Genomic DNA, 24,136 nt, shown 5'->3' with positions numbered 1-24,136 from the left:
TCCAACACAGTGTATATAATAGAAAACGTGCTGAAGAGTGAAATCAGATCACCGATGTTTTACAGTTTGCGTGTTTCATTTGATGTCTGGAACGACGGTTAATTGCATCATAGCGAATTCTTTTGCGAGCGGGACGATCACTCTCGCCGAGCTGCGAGGAAGCCGAATTACACCAATAATCGGTCATCATCGTTCTCCTCGTTCCTGCTCGGGTCGTTGTGCAGACGAAGGGCTCAGTGTTATTACAAAAGACAATGTTCTGAATATTTTATAAGGTGTGTAATAAATGAGAACGAAGTTTCCTGGTAAAGCCGTTTCTTATCGCGGGTTCTGTCTGTGTCCTGAAGTTATCATCATCATCACACTTCCTGTGCAGTTTATCTTCTCGCTATTTCATTACGGAATTCAAAAGAATTTCTTGTCGTTCGTGAAATGGATCTTTGGCAGAGTTCTTTTCTCAGAGCCGGCTGGAGAAATGCTTTCGGTTGGTTTGCGGAACTTTCAGAACACGGGACGTTCTGTCCGGATTAAAAGTGATGTGAATTTCTTGAGAAAAAGGGACGTATCATTATGAGCGGATTGCCAGAGGTCACTGCAGTTTGTTGCTCACTGTAAAAACCTCAAGCTTTATTAAATACTGCAATAGATATTATCTGAATTCTTTCTTCAAGATTAGGTTTCTAATGGTTACGTGTTGGATCAGCGTTGAAATGATTCCGGTTTATGTGACTCCAAATAAAAAAAGTGAAGCCGAGTCAGAAATGGAGTCTAAATGAAAGCGAGTCCAAATCAGAAAGGGTCCACATTGAAAGTGAGTCACAGAGTCTGAAACTGAGTCCAAATGAAATTAAGACAAAAACTGAATCTAAATGAAAGTGAGTCACTGAATCAAAAACTGAAGAGTCAGAAACTGAGTCTAATTGAAAGTTTCACTGAGTCAAAAACTGAATCTAAATAAAAGTGAGTCAGAGTCAGAAACTGAGTCTAATTGAAAGTGAGTCACGGAGTCAAAAACTGTATCTAAATGAAAGTGAGTCAGAGTCAGAAACTGAGTCTAAATGAAAGTGAGTCACTGAGTCAAGGCTGAATCAAAATTAAAGTTAATCAGGGTCAGAAACTGAGTCTAAATAAAAGTGAGTCAGTCGAAAGATGAATCAAAATGAAAGTGAGTCAGAGTCAGAAATGGAGTGTAAATAAGATCGATATGTGTCAAGTAATCAAATTATTCAATCTGTAGAGTCTATTGATTGATCTGATTTGAATGTTAGGGTATCGACTATATTTTCGAATCGGTGATGATCTGTTATAATATCTGTAGAGCTTAAAATTGTTAAGAGTTTTCCTCAATTTCCCTCAAACAAGACCTCTGGATAACGACTTAAATACCTCGCTCCATCGCACCTGGAATTGTCAGAGAACGACCGCGAGGCCGCTGCAGGGTGCAGAAGTTGTCTGATCTGGTGTTTATCCTGGCGCAGGAGGTGAGAATGTGGCTTTCGCCTGCTGCTTTTCGCTGACCTGCTCTCGTTAAAGCGGCTCTTTTAACGACCTCCTGTTGAGTCACGTCCCTTTTCTCACTCATATATATGCACTAGATGCACAAACGTTTGTGGACGCTCTTTTCTGAGCATCTCGTTCCTCCACATTGAGTCGCCATTTCCTGATATAACAACCTCCACTTTTCTGGGAAGATGTTCCACCAGATTTGTGCGCAGAGTGTGCGCTGATGTACATTCTGAGGTGAGGAAGCCCGGGGGTGCAATCAGCATTCCAAACTCTATAGCAGGAGATCTTCCACTCGGAACCCTTATGAAGCAGATCTTAATGGATCTGGCTTCGTGTACAGGGGCAATGTTATGCTGGAGGAGCTTTGGGTCTTTGAGATGAAGTGAAGGGAAAATTTCATGCTAGCACATCCAAAGATCTAACTGTATGCCTCCAGCTTTGTGGTACATGATGCTTCAGAGAAGTGTAAGAAGAGATGCTCAGTGTGTGTGTGTGTGTGTGTGTGTGTGAGAGAAAGGTATGTTCCCCAGCCAGTCAGAAAAGAGGGGTTTGATTGTGTGTGAAGCTCAGGAATGCATCCCCCCCCGGCTACTTTCTGCATTTAATAACACGCACTCTGCCACAGCAGCGCGCACGTGGCCCTCGGCGCCTTCTAGCTGATCCCGCTGTAGGGCAAGAATCAGTATTGTTTACTTAGCCACGTCGAGAGGTGATAAAACCGAGAGCCATGTCTTTAAAACTTGCTGCTTTACTGCTAGTAGCCGTCGGTTTTTTTCTCCTGTAGCAGCAGCGCTTATGTCAGAAGTCACCAGTGTCAGTCAGGAGGTTTTCCACCACTAAAAAGTCCTCAGGAAAGTCACGTAGAAACAGGTCGGTTATATCTTCTATTATGTAAGCAATACGTTTTTTTGCGGATTGGGTCTCTCTTGCGTTGCTGTCGCTGTGGAATAAGAGGATTTTTACGCAATTCTCAAATCCGAGTGGTCGAAAGACGCCGGCGTCGTTTTATTTATATTTTTTTAACTGCAACAGGTTAACTTTTATGTCAGGAGTCTCCAGTGTCTGTCAGGAGGTTTTCCACAGTGTTAAAGTCCTCAGGATGGATCAGTCATTTCCGGTTTCCTTTCCAACTCGACGATCTGCTTTTTCATAATCAACGGCACCTAAAAACACCTCAGTTATATCTTCTATGATGTCAGCAATACCTTGAACTCATTTCCTGTGGTAAATTTATTGCGGTAAAAGTACTACTAGCACTCGCGTTATACTTCCTGTGGTATAGAGGAATAAAACACATCGTTATTAGAGTGGTCAACTTCGGAGTAGCCACATGGACTCCTTCATCTCAGGCCAAATTTGTTATATACGCCACAGCACATTGCTCTACACAACTCGTTTTTTCCCTTTTAATTCTGCCTCATCTTGTTTTTCACTCAGACCCAAACATTTGACTGATTATCATTTATAAATCATCCAGATGCAAAAAAGTAAAATGATTTATGTCCTGATTGAGATTTTTGACTGCATTTTGGTCACATGGTTGAACAGTTTTGAATATGATACTCATTGTACTATAATATATAATAAAATTCTACTAGAATTACTATAATAAATAACTATTATATATAACGTATTATATAGAATAGATTATATGTAATACTCGAGCGAAAATCCCAAATTCGAACAAATGAACCAGATTTTCTAGACTTGTTTCAGGGCCATGACTTCATTCCGTTAGATGATAATTGAGTTTCCAAATGATCTGCTTCTTTTAGCTGCCGTAAAGAAATCCACCGCCCGAAATTTGTGTCAAGCAATTACAACCGAAATGAAGGTCTGCCGCTGATGGAATATGAAAGGCCTGTTTTCGGGCTAAAATATTTCACCGTGTTTCAACACCAGTGGGGTTAAACCTCTACAGCTTTCCTCCTGCTTTTTTGTAAGTAATTAAGTTCTTTCGGCTTCTCCCATTAGGGGGTGCCACAACCGATCATCCGTCTCCATACCCCCCTGTCCTCTACATCGGCCTCTTTCAACCCAACCACCTGCATGTCTTTCCTCACCACATCCATAAACCTCCTCCTTGGTCTTCCTCTTTTCCTTCTTCCTGGTGGCTCCATCCTCAGCATCCTCCTACCGATATACCCCATGTCCCTCCTCTGCACATGTCCAAACCATCTCAATCTTGCCTCCCTCACCTTGTCTCCAAAACGTCCTACATGCACTGTCCCTCTAATAAACTAATTTCTAATCCTGTCCATCGTCGTCACTCTAAACGAAAACCTCAACATCTTCAGCTCTGCTCCCTCCAGCTCCACCTCCTGTCTTTTACTCAATGCCACTGTCTCTAAACCATACAACATCTCAGGTCTCACCACAGTCCTATAAACTTTCCCTTTCACTCTCACAGATACTCTTCTATCACACAAAGTAAGTTCTTAATAATTATTATAAATGTGGCTTATTTTTGTTTGCACCTCTTGAAGGTACGGATATGTAGGGGATTCAACCTGCGTCATTTCCGCCTGGCATTTATTTACTTCCCGGCTCTTTTCAAAAAGTCGCGGCATCGATTGAAAAAGTGTCATCGTTTTCTAAAACACGCTGTTATGGTGTGAGGCAGCAGTTGACGTGACTGTGCAGCGCCCCCGGTGGTGCGTCTAAACACTTGGAAAACGTCGGTGATGCTCACAATAATCAGAAATTGTAACGTAACGCATGTTTATAGTTGGAATTGAAAATCATTATTTCAGATATTAAATGTGGTCTTAAAAATCTTCTTCAGTCTGGAAAAGTGTGGAATTCTGAAATGGAAAACCTGTAGGGACCCTGAACATTGCTGTCGATTTGGAAAATTAACCGTTTTCTGACCAATCAGAATCCAACAGTGTGCCTGGGATGAAAACGTGGGCCATTCCGTATGGCATTCGGACCACCCAGTTAACACCTGTTTTTGAACAAGGGTCTTTGAATCTTGGACACGTTTAAAGATTCTGACCTTCTTCCCAAAAGTGTGTTCACAAGATGTTTTTTTGGTTCTAATGAATGATCACAAAACCATCGATAAACGAGATGAAGGATGACGTCTTTCTGGAAGTTGACGAAATGAGGCGAACGTCCATATTGCCACTTAATCTGTAGATACTGCGCTTCCGCTTTAGAGCATGAATGAATGCTTTGCTTGTTAGAGGTTTCACAGACCTCTGAGCTGATGGCAGGAGCTAGCGAGTAGGCAAAAATGGTGTGTGTGTGTGTGTGTGTGTGTGTTGGTAAATGGGGTGAAAATGTGCTTTTAATTCCTGAATTAAAGTTCCCGGTTGCCGTTGAAGACGTCGCGTCCAGAATTTGAGGAACGCCAGAAGATAGTGTTTTGCAACATTTATTTATTACACTATTTTGTAATATCCTGTCGCCTGCGTATAACTAAATTCGTTACAATTCTGAAAAAAACTGAATCTCATGCTCGCTATTTCAGTGATGCTTTTTAAATAGGGACTGTTTCATGGTTTTCTTCCCAAAATCTGCTTCTATGCTGGAGGTCCTTCACTTTTTTTGATGTAATTGTTATCCCAAAAAAAAACCCCTGTCACATTTATTAGGACTTTGGACTCATGAGACACACAGCTAATATTTTCATTACGGTTTCGATGTTGTAATAGAAAACGCGTTCGGCCATCATCCTTCTAAAAAGCAGAGCAGAAACCACAGTTACCACAAAGCAGGATGTCTCGAGGAGCCACAGGAACACAAGAAATATTTGAGAAGGAGCAGAAGAGTGGACGTGGTCATGGTTATTTCCACTACTTTGCACTCGTTCTACATTTATTTGTAACTCCACTCACTCGTCTATAATGACTTTCTATTGCTAATTTAGTAGCGATTTCTTTGTTTTAATGAGATCTTGAGTGGCCTTCTATAGGAGCTTTTGAACTCTATTGAGCAACTTTGGGATGAATGTGAGTGCTGACTGCATCCCAGGCCTTCTCATCTCACCTACATGACTTTACCAACACCCTTGTGGCTGAATGAAGAACACTAAAATCTAGTGCACCATCTTCCCAGAAGAGTGGAGGTTATTAGAACAGGGACTAAAATGAGAGCTAAATGTGGAACAGTCCACAAATGTCCATACAGAGTCCCCTGTTACCGATGATTGCTGGAACTATGGTCTACCAGCAAAAAGCCATACTGATAGTTTTTCCGGTTCGCTGTGATTATGAAAGTGGCCTCCGACACCACATGCTGTTTGTTTTTACACACGAGACTGCACTCTGCACGCAATCCTGGGCTGATCCCTCACCTTTCTCAAAATCATACTTATCCTATGAGGTGAGATTTTGTATAGAGCTTCAAAGCAAGGGTGATTGACGACTCTTTTATTTCATCCAATTTGGTCTCTCTCACCAAGCTTCTTCCTGGTGGTCTTGCAACCCATTTCAGGCTTGTGTAGGACTTCAGTCTTGTCCTTGATGTCCTTTGACTGCTCTTTGGTCTCACCCATGGTGGTGGAGAGGTTTAAATGGAAAGAGGTTGATTCTGTGACTGGTGACTTTTATACACATAACGAGTTGATATTAGGAGAACTTTCTTAAAGGGACAGGACTAATTTGGGTGTGTGGGAATCAGAATTCTTGCTGGGATCAAATACTTATTTCACCTACCATAAAAATTTTAGAATTAGTTTTATTGTAAGGGGGTAAATTTACAAAATCAGCAGCGGATCAAATAATTATTACCCCCACTGTATGTATTTAGGTGTAGCTGAATTAGTGACTAAGGAGGCATGAGACCGAGTCTGAGGAAGAAGCTGCAGCTGGAATGCTTTTAAAAAAATTTTTTGCCCCAACCATTACACACACACACACACACACACACACTTTTACACAACCCCTTTAAACAGACAAGCATGCACACATGTACCTCTGAGGAATCCTTATCGCCCTCGGCTGAACGGGTAACAGAGAGAGATGGGGAAATAAAGAGCAGGACGGTTGATAGCGAGCGTTGGATGTCACAGAATGCGGAAAGAGAAAAAAGGAAAAATGTTATATTGCTTTGTATTATATTACACATATTGGTCAGAAGGTATTGATTGATTTTCTACAACTGCAGATCTGACAGCAGTTCCTGACTGCGAGGCATATAATTACAGATATATATATCTTTATATATATATATATATATATATATATATATATATATATATATATATATATATATATATATATATATATATATAAAAAGCACTTGTTCAAACGTGTTCTCGTTTCTATAGTAACCGCAGAGTTGGCGTTTTTCGCGGAGTTACCGACAAGGAGAATTTGTTTTGTCTGACTGGAAACATACATTATATAGACCAAATTGTTGGGACTTCTGGCCCTTTCCAGCCATATGTGGTTCTTCCCCAAAAGGGAACCACAAATTTGGAGGCACACAGTTGTGAAGAATGTCTTTAGATGCGATTGGATCGCGAGATATAAAGTCGAAATTGCGATAAAAAGTGGGGAACGCGAGAAATAGTCAGAGTTGTGAGGAATAAAGACAGAATTACAAATAAAAAGTCGGGAAAGTTGTGAACAATGGTCAGAAGCGCAAGCAATAAAGTCGGAATCGCGAGCAATTAAGTCGGAATCGTGAGAAATAAAGTCGGAAACTGTATGTGGAACGCGATGCGACTTTATTTCTCGCAATTATGACATTATTTGATGGTTCCGATTTCTTGACTCGTGATTACGATTTAGTTTGGTGCAGTAATGTGTTTTTTTTATTGTTTAAGCCGTAAATCATCCTCCTGCACTCTTCAAACACACAGAAAACATTTGCAAGAATATAGCGAGATGAATTGTATGTACATTTTTAGAAATATCAGATTTATAGTGACTGCTGTAGTACAGTACAGCACTGTAGCGTAGCCTATACGTAGCTTCTCCCTTTTTTGATGTCAGAGGACACTACAACCAATAAATTAGCAGAAACCTGACGGTTTGTTGTGATGCCACTCATAGCTTATGATGAGCTAAAATCGGGACTGTTTGCGAAACAAATTAGCCAAATTGAAAATCGCGCTAAATCTAGGGACGACTGTGTCTCTAATCGCTGACACTTCACAGCATAATGGCGTCAGGAATTTCCTTTTTAAATTAGTTTCAGTGAGTAACAAACTGAGGCAGCTGTACACATGAAACGTGAGAGCACAAAGTGCACACACTCCTGAAGATTTTAAACTGTTTGCGTGTGTACAGTAGGACATTTAAAAGCGAAGAAGTGAATCTGTTTTTGAGTCATGCAGTGCCAGACATCTGCGAGACAAACGCTCACCAGACATAACATATCTGGTGTGAGTTTTTTTATACGACTTCGTTTAATTGCAACGAAAAAAAGCCCAAGGAGTTGCTGTCTGGTTGGTTATATTATGGTATTGTTGTGTAGTGTTATGACCGAATGATTTAGGACACCGATTTTAACATCTGTTCAAAAGAAGATGCGACTCGAACGACTTGTTTTACTACATAATCTCGGGGCATTGGGGTCGTGAGGAGAAAACAAAAAAATATATATATATTAATGATCCTTAAATGTCAAGCTCGGCCGTAAACTTGTTTATCGTTTTTATATCGTTTCTAACCGCAGTGAAACGGAGGAAGACGGTGTCTGTGAGATGTTTGTTCTGCATTAGTTAAAGGAGTCTCCTGCTAAGAAGTCAAGTGTCAAACTGAGGGAACGTCTGACTATTAACAGAAATTCTACAGCACGCCGTTCCTTCTGTGTACGGTTCCGTTTGAAACGTCTAAAGGGTTCTCCTTTAAGAACACTTGCAGGTTTCCAGATATGTGTAAACCAGTACCCTTGGAGCTTAATATGGGCTTAATAGCTGTTAGTGTGTGAATAGCACACTAACCGAACCTGCTGTTTCCTATATATTTCTCAGGCGTTATGCTGACACAATGTACGTTTACCCTGACAGCATCATCAATCATCAGCATAAGAGGAAAAAAAAAAGAAGCCAGCATCGACCCTGCATCAGCCGATATACTATTATCCCTATCCGTCTTTCCTTTTAAACCCGAAGTGGCCATGATTTAAACAGATGTGGGTTTTTTTTATATTAACCACAAATTATACCACTATGTCCCTGGAAATGCTGGAAAAAAAAACTGAAGTGAAAATAACCAAATTCCTGCTACAGTTCCTCAACCTCAGCTACATCATTCAAGTTCTTAATAGTGTTCTGTTCATTCCAACTGGGAAATTTCCACATTTGAAATTTTTTTCCCCTCAACACTTTACTCATTCAAATTGAATATTGGCTCACAGTAAGCTGGAATTAAAAAGTTGTTTGGTTAACAGAGGATTCAAAGCGGACGCGATCGTCCACCGTTGTTTGAAAGGTCTCACGGAAAAGTGAAACGTTAATCAAGAATTTCTGTTATTCAGCGATTTTTAAATCTAAACAGAAACACAAACTGTCTGTGACAGGAAGTCGGCACTCACGACAAACTAATAAGCAAGGGTTGTCAGAAAAGATCAATTCATGTGAATATCGCGATATTTTGTTTGGCGATACTGTATCGATTCTCAAATACAGTATCACAGCAGTTAGATGGCCGGCAGTCTTTTTATCTCTGAACTTATTGATAGGAAGTACTAGCATAAGCACATGCCACTATTGTTAGCAATAATATCCACCTGTTTTCTGGTCGCTGCTGTAAAAAAAATTATATTTTTTTTATCCTCTTTTGTTGCTTTTATGTGTAATACACTAGTTAGCGCTCAGATCATGCTACTAGTTAATGGTAATACAAAAAATATAATACAATAAATCATTATCAATCCTCAATCCCACTTCATATTAGGTCTCTTTAACAACAATTTTTTTAAACACGTAAAAAATTGTAATTACCATGTTGGGTACAATGATACTAATTTTGCCAAAGTTTGCATATGGTGGTGGATTCTTAATGACAGATTTCCTAAAATCGTATCCTATTCTTAAAATAAGAACCACCCCAATACATCGCCTTGCTTACAGTATCGCAACATATCGTATCGCAACCGCAGTATTGTGATACTTATCGTATCACCACAATCTACAGGAGTAGAAGGTAGGAGCAGATTTTCTTATTTAAAGCACATATATTATAAATATAATAAAGAAATCAATTTCTATGTGAATATTTCCATTTCTTTTCAAATCCAATCTTTGCTGTCGGTTATATTTGATCTTTTTTCCCGGTATCGTCCCGCCACCGATATGGAATTTTATCCAGAATTTAATCATTGAAATCACTGTAACGGTAATGAGCACCACCCTGACCAGGCTGATCCTAAGGATGAGGCAACTGCATCTCGATTTAGGCTCGTCTCGATTTCTCCCCCTCGTTTTTTCTCCTTGTACATTCCTAATATGTTCAGTACTTCCTGTTTTTCCTTCCCCCGTATCCAGGGTGGTTTTTGTTTCACTCTCACCTGTTGCTTGTTAGCCCTCATTAGCCCATGTAGTTACACCCTGTGGTGTAAATATTCCTTTCAACTCTGAACTCTGTCCTTAGCGCTGGTGTTGTCTCATTTTTTGAGACCCGTTCTTACATTAATAAAAAAATCATGCAAATAATCGATTGTAATTCACACGACTGGTTAGTTCCATGTTGTAGTAGTTCTATTAGAAAACAGAGCTCAAACAGGGATTGTAGGCATCGAGCCGTCCCTTGCCATTGACTTACACTGGGATTTTTTAAAGAAAACTTGTATATATTTGTTCTCTCTCGGCCGTTTGCGCCATACGTTATAATGGCTCGAGTGCTCACGCTGGAAACGAGCACTTTAACAGACCACGGATTCGTCCGAGCATCTCTGATGTTCCCAACGATAAAACCGCAGGCGTTGGCCACGTGGCTCCAGGGCAAATTCTCCAGGCCTCGGCATCTCGTGCGGAATCGAACCAGGCGCTCTCTCATGTGTTTTGCATTAGTGCGCTGTCACCGCAGCGAGAGGCGTCTGCGCTCGTCACGTTCCTGTACCAGATTAAAAACAGGAAGCTGACGGCTGTCTGTGTGGAACTACTTTTTTTGTCACCTGATCAATCTCATTTTCTCTCTCTCTCTCTCTCTCTGTCTTACAGGTCAGGAGCCCAAGTGTGTGTGTGTGTGTGTTTTGTAACGGTGTAGCAGTGTTGTCGAGCTCCGGTAGCCAATGAACAGCATGGGAAGGACAGCCCTGAAAGGTGAAACCACAATCCTGGAACACACTGACATTTAAACACATCAGGCCATCAGCATCACTTCACACACCTCGTAGATTAAATCTGGACAAAGCGATTTCCGTGAAACTTTCCCGACCTGAATACACAAGCCGGTGTTTAAACAGGTCTGTGTTTTAGTTTTGTTCAGCGGCTCCGAAAATACTTTCAACGACTGAAAATGAAGGCAAAACGAACGAAATACTCCAAATGAAAAGGTTGCATTTGAGATGTTGCTTTGTTCTTAAATAAGATCAAGTGTAAGAACAGCAGGTGGATGGAAGAGGGGCTTGTAGTGCAGAACCACCAGGAAACGTTACACCAGTAAAAGTGTCCCTTTAAACTTTCACTTGTGTAAAAGTACAAAAGTTTTTAACCTTGAAATTTACTCAAGTATCCAAAGTACTATGATTTATTATGGCTATAATATTCATATTATCACTTTTGTCACAAGACTCATGTGAATCACGTGACTCAGCACACTGATCTATTAATAGAATGATAATTGTAATAGATATCAGCGTTTACCTCATTATCATAAGCCCGAAACCTTCTCAACTACTTCATAAATAATAAATAATGCAAATAAAATAATAAAATAACGCATATAAGGCAAAAAAAAAAAAAAAGTGAATTTACCTTTTTGGAATAAAGCTGTAACATTACATGTGGAAAAAGTGAAGTGCAGTGAATCCTTTACAGATGCACCCACAGACAGACAGACAGACAGACAGACAGACAGACAGACAGACAGACGTAAGCCATATAAAACACGTTAAAGCTTATTTTTAGCCTTATATGGTAATAATGATTTGGCCGCCTTTGAGCATTTAAAGTATCACCATCGGTTGTGTGTTTAAGGCTTTTTTTTTTTGGTCCTCCAGATCAGAAGGAGAGTAAGAAGGAGAAGGCAGGCAGGAGTCCTCCTGTCAGCACAGGACCTGCACCTGGTAAAGATGACGCATCTCAACTATTCATTACTAGTCATGTTGAGAGAGGTGAGAGAGCGATTTAAAATCCACCTCATACACCTGCAGCTTGATTGTAAGTCTTTTATAGTTCACCTGCTTCCTGGAGCAGGTTGAAAGATCTCTGTTTATAATGGTAATGTATTGTAATGTTGCGGCGTTTTTTTTCGGGGCTTTTTCCGCACTTTGCTTAACAATTTCGACCAGGAAAAAAAATTATTATTTCGGAACCGAAAAAGAAAATAATTTTTAAAATCCCTTTATGTTCTCAAACTAAATCCATTAGCAAGAGAGCCATAAATCAAGTAAGGAGCTGCAGGCAACCGCACTCACAAAAACGCTCTCCCGTTAAACATTGGCAAACGTTTTCCAAAAATTTCTTGCCAAACCCGAAACATTTGTAAACGCTTGCATCCCTGTACTTCGCATTCTGAAAAGTTAAGAAGCTTAGTCCTAACTCACACCCTATTCATTTATTAGGATTAAATCACATCGTTGTTTGTTAGGATGAATCTAAAGGACCGTGGTTGAAAGACGAGCGAACTTAGTAACAAAGAATCAGGAAACAAAGGCACTGGGAGTTAGAGGTCAAACAATTCCTCGATTTTCCTGATGAATCGGCACCAATAAAAATCAATACGGATAGTTTTTCCGGGTTGCGTTCATTGCAAGTGTGGCAGAAATGGTCTTCAGTCATTTTGATGCCAACCTCTGAATCAATGACACGTTTGTTTTCCAAATGTGAGACTGTGTGCTGCACGGAGAGCGCAATATTATATTTATTTGTTCATATAATTAATATATTTATTTTTATTTTATTTAGCATTTTTCATGATTCAGTACTTTTTTTTGTTCTGTAATAAAGTTCAATACTGTTTTTACATAGTGTGATTTTTTTAGTTTTTTTTTTAACTGGTATACATTTTTTTATTTTTTTAAATATTAAAAAAAAAAAGTGTTGATTAATCTGTTATGGGAAAGTACGATCCAACCTAGCTATTGGTATCAGTAAAATCCACGGCAGTCAGTCAACCTTTATTGGGAAGCGAGGCTTGGACTAAAAAATGTTGCACATAGGGATGGAAACGTGTGTGAACAGATTAACTCATTTGGGAAACATTGTACAGGTGAACACGGTAAAGTAACACACCAATGACGGAACAGGAGCGGATAACGGGGACCGAAATAGAAATACAAGCTCATGGCATAAATTTAAATGAAATATCTGTATAGGTTGTAGCTTCTTTTAGATTGAAAACAGAATACAACAGAATGTAAGGACTAGTGGAATTAAGATACATCAAGTCATCGATTATGTTTGTTTTTAAAGTTATAGTGTATATAAAATATGTATAGGATAAAAAGGTATATCTTATCTTCATTGTCAGCTAAAAGAGCGCCCTCTAGTGTAAACTTGTCAGCAAACAGAGTTGTGAATTCAGATTGTGTGTGTGTGTGTGTGTGTGTGTGTGTGTGTGTGTGTGTGTAGCCCCCGAGTCATTCTTATGGGAAGATTATCTGAAGGAGACGTCGTCCACACCTGCCTCTCCCAGCTGCTTCAGACAGGTGAGAAAATTATCCCCCCCCAAACACACACACACACACACACACACACACACACACACAGCAGACTGCCTGGATTATATATATTTTTTCCACCCCATCAGGGAAAACTGTTTGGAGAAGCATCTAGAATTTATCAGAATTTCTCCAGAAGCATGTGAGATTGAAAAAAACTTCAAAATCATGCTTGGATTGGGTAGAATTTCTTCCCAAGCATTCAGAATAAACCGGAATTTCTTTGGAAGCATGCAGGAATTTGAATGGAAATATTTTATTGTGAGCCAATGGTCAAAAAAAAAAAAAGACACATTGCTTGCATCACTATGACAACAATTGTGTATACAATTTGAATTGTACATTACAAATCTGTGTCTTTTGTAGTCTCGCATCCCTCCATCAAATGACTTCAAGCCCGGGATGAAGCTGGAGGCTCGCGACCCCCGTAACTCCACCTCCGTCTGCATCGCCACAGTGATGGGCATAACGGGCATCAGGCTCCGCCTACGCCTGGACGGCAGCGACAACACCAACGACTTCTGGAGACTGGTCGATTCCTCGGACATCCAGCCAATAGGGACGTGCGAGAAGAATGGAGACATGCTGCAGCCCCCTCTGGGTACAACAACCGCTATGTCACGCCTCTTTATTTAGAACGCATATATACTTCGTTTAATGTCGCATTTCTTTATTGTTCTCCAGGGTTCAGGATGAACGCCTCCTCATGGCCCATGTTTTTATTGAGGACTCTGAACGGGGCAGAAATGGCTCCAGCATCTGCGTTCAAAAAGGTACCGCATTCTTCAGAAATATCTAAATATCAGGTGTGATTTTTTTTCTAAAAAAAAAACCGACTTACACGCGTGTTCATGGATGCAATGGTACACCGAATAAACGATTAAACACACTGTGGATATTAAGATTCAGCGATTTGCATTGGTGCATCTGGGATCAGGTTTTGTTTCGCAATGCATCGTTTTGAACATATTTAAATCGCTAAAAAATTATTTTTTTATTTATAATTGTTAGTAGACGCGCTCTACTTTTATTATTTAGAAAATGACTAAATTGTGACCGGATATTAGATATGTAGATCGATTTCTCGTCGCTGAAATCTTTCTGGAGCGCGTTCTCTCTGCACCGCTGCTGCTACGTGAATGACGTATCACTACACTACAGAGACCGAGGCGTACAGATTAACATGGCAGAGGTAGAGCTGCATTTTCCTGCTTTTAATCCCTTTTTTTTTTTGGCGTATGTGTGCAGTAAATTGATGATTTGCTGTCTGTCTGAAGCAAAGAAATAAAAGCGACCCATCAGCACCATATTGAATTGATAGAATCGTATTTTTTCCCACTGCATCGTATTGTATTTTATTGCATTGTGTTGAATCTAATCGAAATTGTTGGCGACGCGTCAAAATGCGGCACGTGCGATTCAATAATTATTATTTTATGGAACCAACTGCTATTTAATCAATGTATAATGGTGCGTTTCTGCGCGAATCTTTTGCTCAGGAACCTCAGAGGCCCTCACAAAACAGTTTCAAGCCAGGCATGAAGCTCGAAGCGGTGGACAAGAAGAACCCTTATCTCATCTGCCCCGCCACCATCGGCGAGGTCAGAGGTGAAGAGGTGTTCGTGATGTTCGACGGCTGGAGGGGAGCGTTCGATTACTGGTGCCGATACGATTCCAGAGACATCTTTCCTGTGGGCTGGTGTGGGGTGACCAAACACAGCCTTCAGCCGCCTGGGAACAGCAGTGAGTCCAAAATCTGTTCATTACCATCAGCATGTTGCGATGTAACGGAGGTAGGTGTTGGGGTGTTGAACTCTGCCAGACTGTTTATACCAGGAATCTCAGTACAGTATTCCAGATTTGTTGGGAGGAGCACAAAAGGTTAAGGGCCTTGCTCAAGGGCCAAGAGTTGCACCGTGGCAATATTTTGCCTGAAATCTCCATTTTTCGATCTGTAACCCAGAACCTTAAACATTGAGCTACCACTTTACATGACCAAATCACAAATCCAGGTGGTGTAATGTGGCTTGAGGCAAATCTGCTACGACCCTGATTTTATTTTTAAATCCCTCCTTCATTTCTTTATAATAAAATGTTCATTACGGGCAATGCTGTGGAAGTTCTAACGTTATTGTCGGAATGTGGGCTCAAAACCAGGGTTTACCTGGTGAGGCCCAGGCTCTCTAGAAGTTCATCACAGGCGTGTTTGTGAACCCAAATGCCGAGACAGACCGAGTTTTTAATGTCCAGAAAATCCAAAATCAGAGCAAAAGAAAGCCCACAACTTGAAAGGGAAAAGGCACTGACAAAGCAAGACAAAAAAAAATCTCATTCAGAAACAAGGACTTACCCTGGGAAACACAAGAAAATGCAGGAGAACCCAAACATGGACCAAGGAAATGGAGAGCACAACTTCAACTGTTAAGCCTGAAGCAAAAGAGGAAATGAAATGCACCTGGCGCTAACGGGACACAGGTGGAAACAATAGGTATGTAATTAAAGGACACAGGGGCACGGTGGTGACATCTTGTGGGGAAAACAGGGAAACACATAGAAAGAAAAAAAAAAAAGGTAGAATCCTAGCAGGACTATCAAATTTCCTGTGAATGAGTCGTTTCTATGGAAACGCTAATGCGTTGGAACAATTAACATGCCATTAATATGACCCTTTAATTTGAAATTAAGCAATAATAATAAAATATTATAGCAATGATCTGATCGAATTTGAGAATTCAACTGTAATTAATAGAATAAAAAAAAAATATATAAAATGTAATTAGATAAATAATATGTATAAAAATAATTACCTCAATAAAAGGGTTTGAAAGGTTTAAAAAACAGTATCGGAATCACTAATTTAGGTTTTAATATATTTTTTTGTCCATGAATATGTATTGATTTATTCCCAGGCTTCATTTCATAGCATTTCTTTCAGTTGCGCTGCTGATCAGGAGTTTCTGTCCAATCAGATTTCAGCCGTCACGTCACATGTCATCGGGGTCAAAGGAATCTGTGTGCCTTTACCCTCCACAGTGAAAACTACAGGTGTCCTGTAGGACACAATCCATGTTGCTTGAGGCTGTTGGTTTAACCAATCAGCTTGCGAGTTGCTTAATCCGACACCCTCTAGAAGGCGTCCGATCACGTCAGCATTTTCACGACCTCTGATTGGATGGTCAGAGTGCGCAAACAGGATCTAGCAAGCTCAAATATTCTCGAGGAGAAGAAATCGATTTGGTCGCAGATACACTGCGGAGACGGACTTTTCAAGGAAAATTCGACATCGCGAGGAAAAATCGGCCCAAACGGTTCAAAACAGTCGTTAAGCTTTTTAATGATCCTGTACAATTTTCACAAAAACACACAATTTGCCTTTATTTTAAATCTCCAGAAAAAAAAACATAACGCTCTAAGAAAATGCACAGAAAACCCGTGTTTTTTTATGAAGTTAATATCGATGCTACTGCTAGAGATGATGTATGAAAGGAGACATGTTGGAGATGGAATCTTGGCGTTTAAGGTATTCCACGTTGGCCTCGAAGGTCGTGAGTTCAAATCTCAGCCGCACATGGTGAAGGTCTGAAATGCACCTAAAAAAAGTTTTTATTTACACGTACCCTACCAGCAAAGCTCATGAATAACCACTAGGAGGCAGCACGACTTCATTCAAATCAATAACAATAGCAGCCATTATACAGTGATTACCATAAAGCACAATGCAGGGCAGGATAAGGACTAGGACAAGGAAGTTCCAGCTATATTGGACCCGACAGCAAACGCACAACCCGTGAGTACGTTTATCATTCGCCTTTTTTAACGATTTTTTTGCCAATGAAATAATGCGCCATTCTGAAACCTGTTTGTGAGCCACTAATTCAGTTTCATTACATGTAGAGTGCCATTATTTTTCCAACACAATTCTTCATGTACGGTTTGCAGCATAAACGTCCAAATTTGAGCAGAGCATAAAGACACATCCGCATATAAAAAGACTCGAGGGAATAGCCCTGTTTGGATTGAATTGTTTTTATCAATGGAATGGTTGGAATGTTAGATTTATAATACACTTTTTGGAGAAAAGTATCGGGACACCTGTCTTTTCCATCCGTATGTGGTTCCTCACCAAACTGTTAGAAGATCCCAGTTGTAAAGGATGTGCTTGGATGTGGTTGCATGACATTTTAAACTAGGAGACCCAAACCTGTTCCAGCATGACAGTTCCCCTGTGCTCAAAGCCAGCTTCATGAAGATACGAGTTGGTCCCAAAACATTTCGAGACTAATCTTGCTGGTTGGTGTTCTTCTGACGACGTGCGTTACCACGGCTGCTATTTTATCACGGACAGCAAGTTAGAACGAAGCACAAACGTGAAATCCTGCATGACACTGGGCAAATCTGCTGCAGGGACGGTTGACGCGGCATACGTTTGATGTGCGCCGATGCAACGAGTCGTTCGAGGTGTTTCGAGCGGCAAGCGCGCCTCGAGAGCGGAAGAACATCACCGGAAGTCGCAGAGAGATCAGGAAGACCGAGCTCGACGCCCGAAAATGTCGAAACCGTGCAAACTTGTGCAAGACGATCGTCAGAGAACAATCCACATGATCTCACTTCCGCACTCACCCTACTCACCATATTTGGCCCTTTGTCCACTTCCTGAAGATGAAGATCCAGATCCCTGCGGAGATCAGGCACGAATCAAAAAGGAAGACTTCCAGAACATTTTCCAGAAGTGGCAGGAACGCTGCAAATGCTGTATTGCGGTGTGAGGGGACTCTTTTTGATTCCACCTCGTATGCTACACATGGGTCGGAGTGGAAGATCTCCTGCAATGATGAATGGGAACACTGACTGCACCCCCAGGCCTCCTCACCTCACCTACATCAGAACCTGGACTTTACTAACCCTAGTGGCTGAATGAGCACAAATCAAAATCTAGTGGAACATCTTCCCAGAAGAGTGGAGGTTATTATATGCTCAAGAAGAAGCACCATATGCTTAGGTGTCCAGATAACAGCATTTTTTCTTTTTTCACAACATTCCCGAGAAATCAACGAACTGCACTCGTGGTTGTTTTTATTGCTGGTGATGTAGACGGTACGTCTTTTTACGACTTTAAACGACTTACGATCAAGAAATCAATAAAGTTTTTTCTGCTCACTCGATAGTCAAATTTTTCATTTCGATATATCCGGATGTTCTGTTTTTTCCCGAATTGCACTTTTGTGAGATAGAGGTTACTATGGCAACATGCCCTAAGGATGTCATATCTTAATCTCGAGAGCGGATTGTGACAGATTCAACGTTTTTAATGAAACGTTCGACGGGATTATGTAACGTAATGGAAGTTAATTGGAAAAGTAGCTCCATTGAGCTGAGGCGAAGAATAAAATCCAGAACATGCTCGGCTCCTCGGCTGTCAGTCAGTCGTGCTTTTTCCGTTCGCCGCATTATTATTTGTACCTCCTTTCCACTGCGAATGAACACGATTTAATTATACAGGCTCAGCTTCCTAAGAAGGTTATTATGATGGATTAGCGTAGCTGTGGTCTTCGTGGCTTACTCGGCTGAGCGTTTTTTTCTTTCACCTCTTTTTTTTTCTTTCTGTCTTTTTGTCTGAATACAGCAAGAGAACGTTTCGCTCTGTGTATCATCAGCCTTTGCTTTTATAGATCGTTGTATATTTTAATGGAGTTTTCTGGGCATCTGCGTATAATTGGTCAGTTGTTTGTATATCCGAGGCGGTCTGAATAAACCAGCCAGATGTTGCTGTGGTGCAAATTTGGAGAGAAAAAAAAAGCCAGAAAGGCAGTGTTTTGACTGAAATGTGGCGTTTCACATGAATGAAAACATGAATACCATGTGGAATTGGTTTTACTTAGGTTTCATTCCTCACACTTGTTCTACTGGGTAAATAAATACGCTTTTTACCTTATAACCATGCGACCATGTGATTTGTTTTCAATTTCACTCCTCGTATTCACATACAGTATCAATACATACATATGCTACAATTAAAACGCGAAACAAAGAACGACAAGACAAAACAAAAGACGTAAAATGCAATGCAACAGATTTAAAAAGACTCTCTCACATCGCGGAGACAGCGGACCTGAAAACGTCAGCTTCGTTTTTAATGGACATAGCTGTATAATTTTATTGGTCTATAAACAAATATATTTAACCAATTTAGAAACAAATGTTGGTTTAGAGACAGAGGCATTGAGTAAAAGACAGGAGGTGGAGCTGGAGGTAGCAGAGCTGAAGATGGTGAGGTTTTCGTTGGGAGCGACGACGATCGACAGGATTAGAAACGAGTTTATTAGAGGGACAGTGCATGTAGGACGTTTTGGAGACAAGGTGTTGGAGGCGAGATTGAGATGGTTTAGACATGTGCAGAGGAGGGACATAGGGTATATCAATAGAAGAATGCTGAGGATGGAGCCACCAGGAGGGAAGACAGATGTAGAGGACAGGGGGGTATGGGAGACGGATGATCCACTGTGGCGACCCCTAATGGAAGAAGCCGAAAGAAGAAGAAGAAACAAATGTGTGAGCGAGTGAACGAATGTGTGTTAGCATGAAGCAATGTCAGTGGCTAAGGAGATGATGATGATGAGGCTCGTGTTTTAAAAGATGCGAGTGCCTTTTACCTCAGATGATGAGACTAGACTGGTGTGAATTTCCAAATTTCACGTAGATATGTGACCTGCTGCTTTGCAATGCTACAGACATTAAAAAAGACTCTCACATATTCCTGAGACAGTGGACATAAAAAACTAAATATGTGAATGACTGAATTAATGTGTGTTAGCATGATCGGTGTCAGTAGCCTGAAGAGATGATGATGATGAGGCTTGTGTTTTAGAATATTTTTACCTCAGATGATGAGTCAAGACTGGTGTGGATGACTTTTTAACCATTTGTCATAAAGCCTTGTAGCTTTCAGAGGTGTTTTTTGTCGCTTTTTTAAAATTGTGTGTGAAGGAAAAAACATGAAATGGCGCCATTTTCACCAATATGTGATATACGGACTTTCCAAGCTTTTACTTTGTTTTATTGGACAAAGCGGTAAAATATTATTGGTCTATAAACCTATGTTTTTTAAACCAATTTAGGAACAAACGTGAATAAGCGAACAAAACTTGTGTTAGCATGAAGCAATATTAGTGGCGTGAAATGATGATGATGATGATGATGATGATGCGAGCGATTTTTACCTCAGATGATGAGTCTTGACTGGTGTGGATAACCTTAAAATTTTGTCCTAAAGCATTGTAGCTTTCAGAGTTTTTTTTTTTGTTGTTGTTTTCATTAACATAAAATGGCGCCATTTCCAGCAATATGTAATATATTGTACAGAATTTCCCAATTTCATTATGTGGATGTGTAATCTGATTCTTTGCAATGCTACGCTGCAGAAAACAGTCCTATTCGTTTATATACCACAATTAAAACACAAAACGTGGTGGCCATATTGGGGGTAAAACCGAACAAATGAAAAGACAAACCAAAAGACACAAATCGAATGGTCAAACAAAACATGTGGATGATTAAATAAATGTGTGTTAGCATAAAGCAAAGTCGGTGGCGTGAAGAAATGATGATGATGATGATAGATGCAAGTGACTTTTACCTCAGATGATGAGACTGTTCAAAGGAAAAACAAAATGGTGTCATTTTCAGAAATATTTACTATTGATATTATATAGAGTTTTCAAATATCATCATGTGGATGTGTGACCTGCTGCTTTTTATGAACATAGAGAGAGATGTGTGTGTGTGTGTGTGTGTATGTGTGTGTGTGTGTGTGTGTCCAAAAAAAGCACAAAGGAAGGGGAAAAGAGGAACTGCAAATAGGCTTTTTGAGGTAAATCAAACAGTGAAGTAAAGATGGAGGGGAACTAAAGCTGACGAAGTAGAGGAGGAGGAGTGTGTTTGACAGGATGTGAGTCTCCTCAGTAAGTGTGTGTGTATAGTCGGGGTTGAAGCACATCACCGCAGCTGTAACTCACATTAAGCACCGTTTTACGGTCTGCTGCGACACTGAGCGAGAGGACGAACCCAAGCTTTCAGGAGGGCTGTTTGGCCTTTACTGGAATTTTGCTGAGGGGGAAAAAAATATCACAGGCCTTGAAACGTATTAAAGATTCGCCTTTTTTACTTCCCAGTGAGTGATTTTAAACATGGACAGTTCTGCCGGAAATTCATTTAAAGCTCAGTTTAATAGAATTTCGAGACGTTACACAGCTGGATATCCTGTACCCCAGTGAAAATACACTTCACTCTATTTGCAGTAAGAGTTTAAGTGAATAAAGAGAAAATTTGTGTCAGCTATGTTTTTAAGATTTCCCCTTAAATCACTTCAAAACTTATTAGAAAATGGATTTCATTAATAAATGAAGGTAAAGTTATGCAATGTATATGTTTGTTTGTGAAATGAATGGAATGCGAGCGAGTGTCAGAACTGTATTGGCAACCAGGTTCTTCCTTAGTTCATCCCACATCATCCCAAATCAGGCATATATATATATATATATATATATATATATATATATATATATATATATATATATAGAGTGTTTCTGTTTATGAACATTACACTAATATCATGTATCACATTGAAGGTAGGAAGGAAAAAATTTTAATTATATAATTTATATTATAACGTTAGAACTTAACATTTTTACTATACTAATAATTTTATTATATTAATTTAAATTTCATAGCATAAGTTTTGATGCAAACATAAAATGATTTTTTCAAAACTGCCTTAAATGTTATAAAAAAACTACACTTTTAAGTGCTAAAGAAGTCAGTATTTTTAGTACATAGAATAAATGTGTATTTCCTAATGTTCATTACTAAAATGAAATTATTACATAATAATATTAAAATAATATAAAATAATATTATTACAATTCTATATGAACAGAGGTACTTGTAACTTGTTTGTTAGGTTTATAGGGTCTGATGTATAAATACAGTAAAAGTTTTTTTACAACATATACAAATGTGTGTATTACATTATTTTATACTGAATTATTATGCGTTGTACAATTTTATAATATAAAAATGACATTGAATGGTATGTAATGTGATGATGTGGTGTTGATTTAATTAGCTGAGTTACCTGAGAGATGAATCTTTACTGGAGTGAATGAAGAAGTTCAGCTTGGTTTGGTTTTATGTTTGTTTATGTTTTATTAAATAAAGAAGCTGAACCATTTAGAATCCGACCTGTTTACCTCACGCACCTGCACGTGTCGCACGTGTCGCACGCTGATTTCCCCTCCTCCACTCGTTACCACCCACACGCCTCATTATCATTCTCTCAGATTCCACCACTCACGCCTTCTCCCTCTCTTTCTCTCTATCTATCGCTATCTCTACCTCTCTCTATCTTCTTCTTACTCTATCTATTCCTTTCTTTATCCTTCCCCCCCCACTCTCTCTCTATCTCGCTCTGTCTCTCTCTCTCTCTCTCTCTCTCTCTCTCTATTTCTCCCTGTATCTATCTATACTTCTTTATATCTTCTTTTCCTCTATCTATCCTTCTCTTTATCCTCTCTCTCTCTCTCTCTCTCTCTCTCTCTCTCTCTCTCTCTCTCTTTCTTTCCCCTTTCTCTATTTTTTTATCTATCTCTATATCTACTCCTCTCTTTCTGTCTAGCTTGCTTTCTCACACTTTCTCCCTCTCGTTCACTGTCTCCCTCTCTGGCTCCCCTTTTCACTTTTGCTCTCTCTCTCTCTCTCTCTCTCTCTCTTTTCTCCACTCACGCTATTCGCTCGTTTCCTCCAGGTGGGATTGACGTCCCTCTTTGTTGTCACGTGCGTCCAGTTTAAACCTCTTGTTTTGGCGCGTGCGGCTGCGGTCGGTGAGTCTCCTTAGCTTTTGTTCCGTTTTCTGGAAGCTCATGCACGCACAAGCATTTGTGTGTGTGTGTGTGTGTGTGTGTGTGTGTGTGTGTGTGTGTGTGTGTGGGCGTACAGATATTTCTCCAGCGCACTCCACTGTAATGCTTTTTTTTTTGGGGACTTCTTTTACCCTCATTTGCTTAAGAAATTCATTCTAAAAATACGTATACACAAATAACTGTATTTGTCCATGTGAAGGGAAAACTCCTCTCTGATACATGTCAGATGTAAGTCATGTAAGTCTCTAAAAATTGTTCTGATGCTGTGCTGTGCTTGTTGACGGGTTCTTTGTACTCCTTTGACAAGTCCGTCATCCGTGTCCCGCTCTGACGTCACAGGACAGTGTGATTTAATACGAGAAAACATTTCTGTCGTCGAGACTTTGACGCAAATATTAGTCCCAGAATGCGATGCGATGATATCACATCCGTGCAAATGCTCAGGGTGAGGAGGTTTCACTTTCCCACATATCCCGGTTCATGATGCCTGACCAACAGGAGATCGTTACGTCACGGTCTCTTTAGAAAATTCGAGATAAAGGGAACAATGATTTTAGCCTTATCTCATCATCCCGCTTTCTACAACTCAGCGATTGAAAGAGAAGCCGCCTGCTCTTGGACTGTAATTATTATAAACAGTCCTCTACAATGGCTTAGGACCACAGTTTACATGAACAGTTTTGCAGTTGAGCACAGATGAGGATGAGGTTCCCTTTTGAGTCTGATCTCTCTCAAGCTTTCTTCCTCAAGTTTTCCCTTCACCACAGTCGCCACTGGCTCACTCATTAGGGATAAACGTACAATTATATGGGACAAATTTATAGGCACTAAACATATACATTCTGTTATACAACTTTATAACCTCTTTCTCTTTAAAGCTGCTTTGAGACGATGTTAAAAAAGCGCTCTACAAATAAAAATTCATCAAATCGAAT

At 40.0% G+C, this 24,136-nt stretch overlaps 2 protein-coding genes and 1 long non-coding RNA gene across 13 annotated transcripts in view; 1 reads left to right on the top strand and 2 right to left on the bottom strand.

Annotated features, from left to right (window-relative positions):
* LOC124399018 (cyclin-dependent kinase-like 5) overlaps window positions 1–15,958 on the bottom strand; it is an 88,236-nt gene extending 72,278 nt beyond the window's left edge. For 4 of the 7 annotated variants that reach the window (XM_046869643.1, XM_046869648.1, XM_046869646.1 and 1 more), the window contains exon 1: window positions 15,638–15,955. In XM_046869643.1, the coding sequence (XP_046725599.1) occupies window positions 15,638–15,675 (38 nt within the window). In that variant the 5' untranslated portion in view covers window positions 15,676–15,955. Of the gene's footprint in view, window positions 1–6,426; window positions 6,453–15,637 lie in introns of all 7 variants that reach the window. The other 3 variants (XM_046869652.1, XM_046869656.1, XM_046869645.1) reach the window with 3 other exon arrangements.
* The window catches only part of LOC124399019 (sex comb on midleg-like protein 2), a 44,438-nt gene that overhangs the window by 1,671 nt on the left and 18,631 nt on the right, over window positions 1–24,136 (top strand). For 4 of the 5 annotated variants that reach the window (XM_046869659.1, XM_046869658.1, XM_046869660.1 and 1 more), the window contains exons 2-7: window positions 10,625–10,726; window positions 11,626–11,739; window positions 13,199–13,275; window positions 13,654–13,888; window positions 13,972–14,060; window positions 14,787–15,030. In XM_046869659.1, the coding sequence (XP_046725615.1) occupies window positions 10,696–10,726; window positions 11,626–11,739; window positions 13,199–13,275; window positions 13,654–13,888; window positions 13,972–14,060; window positions 14,787–15,030 (790 nt within the window). In that variant the 5' untranslated portion in view covers window positions 10,625–10,695. The remainder of the gene's footprint in view (window positions 1–10,624; window positions 10,727–11,625; window positions 11,740–13,198; window positions 13,276–13,653; window positions 13,889–13,971; window positions 14,061–14,786; window positions 15,031–24,136) is intronic. The other variant, XM_046869661.1, reaches the window with a different exon arrangement.
* Window positions 19,745–22,770, bottom strand: LOC124399021. Its single transcript, XR_006928160.1, has 3 exons — window positions 22,418–22,770; window positions 21,300–21,390; window positions 19,745–20,934 (listed from the first exon to the last, which is right to left on the bottom strand). It is a non-coding gene; the product is annotated as an uncharacterized LOC124399021 (long non-coding RNA).

Source organism: Silurus meridionalis, chromosome 16 (genome assembly GCF_014805685.1).
Source record: "Silurus meridionalis isolate SWU-2019-XX chromosome 16, ASM1480568v1, whole genome shotgun sequence".
In the NCBI taxonomy this organism is placed as follows: Eukaryota; Metazoa; Chordata; class Actinopteri; order Siluriformes; family Siluridae; genus Silurus; species Silurus meridionalis.
This window is presented reverse-complemented; position numbering and strand designations above follow the sequence as displayed.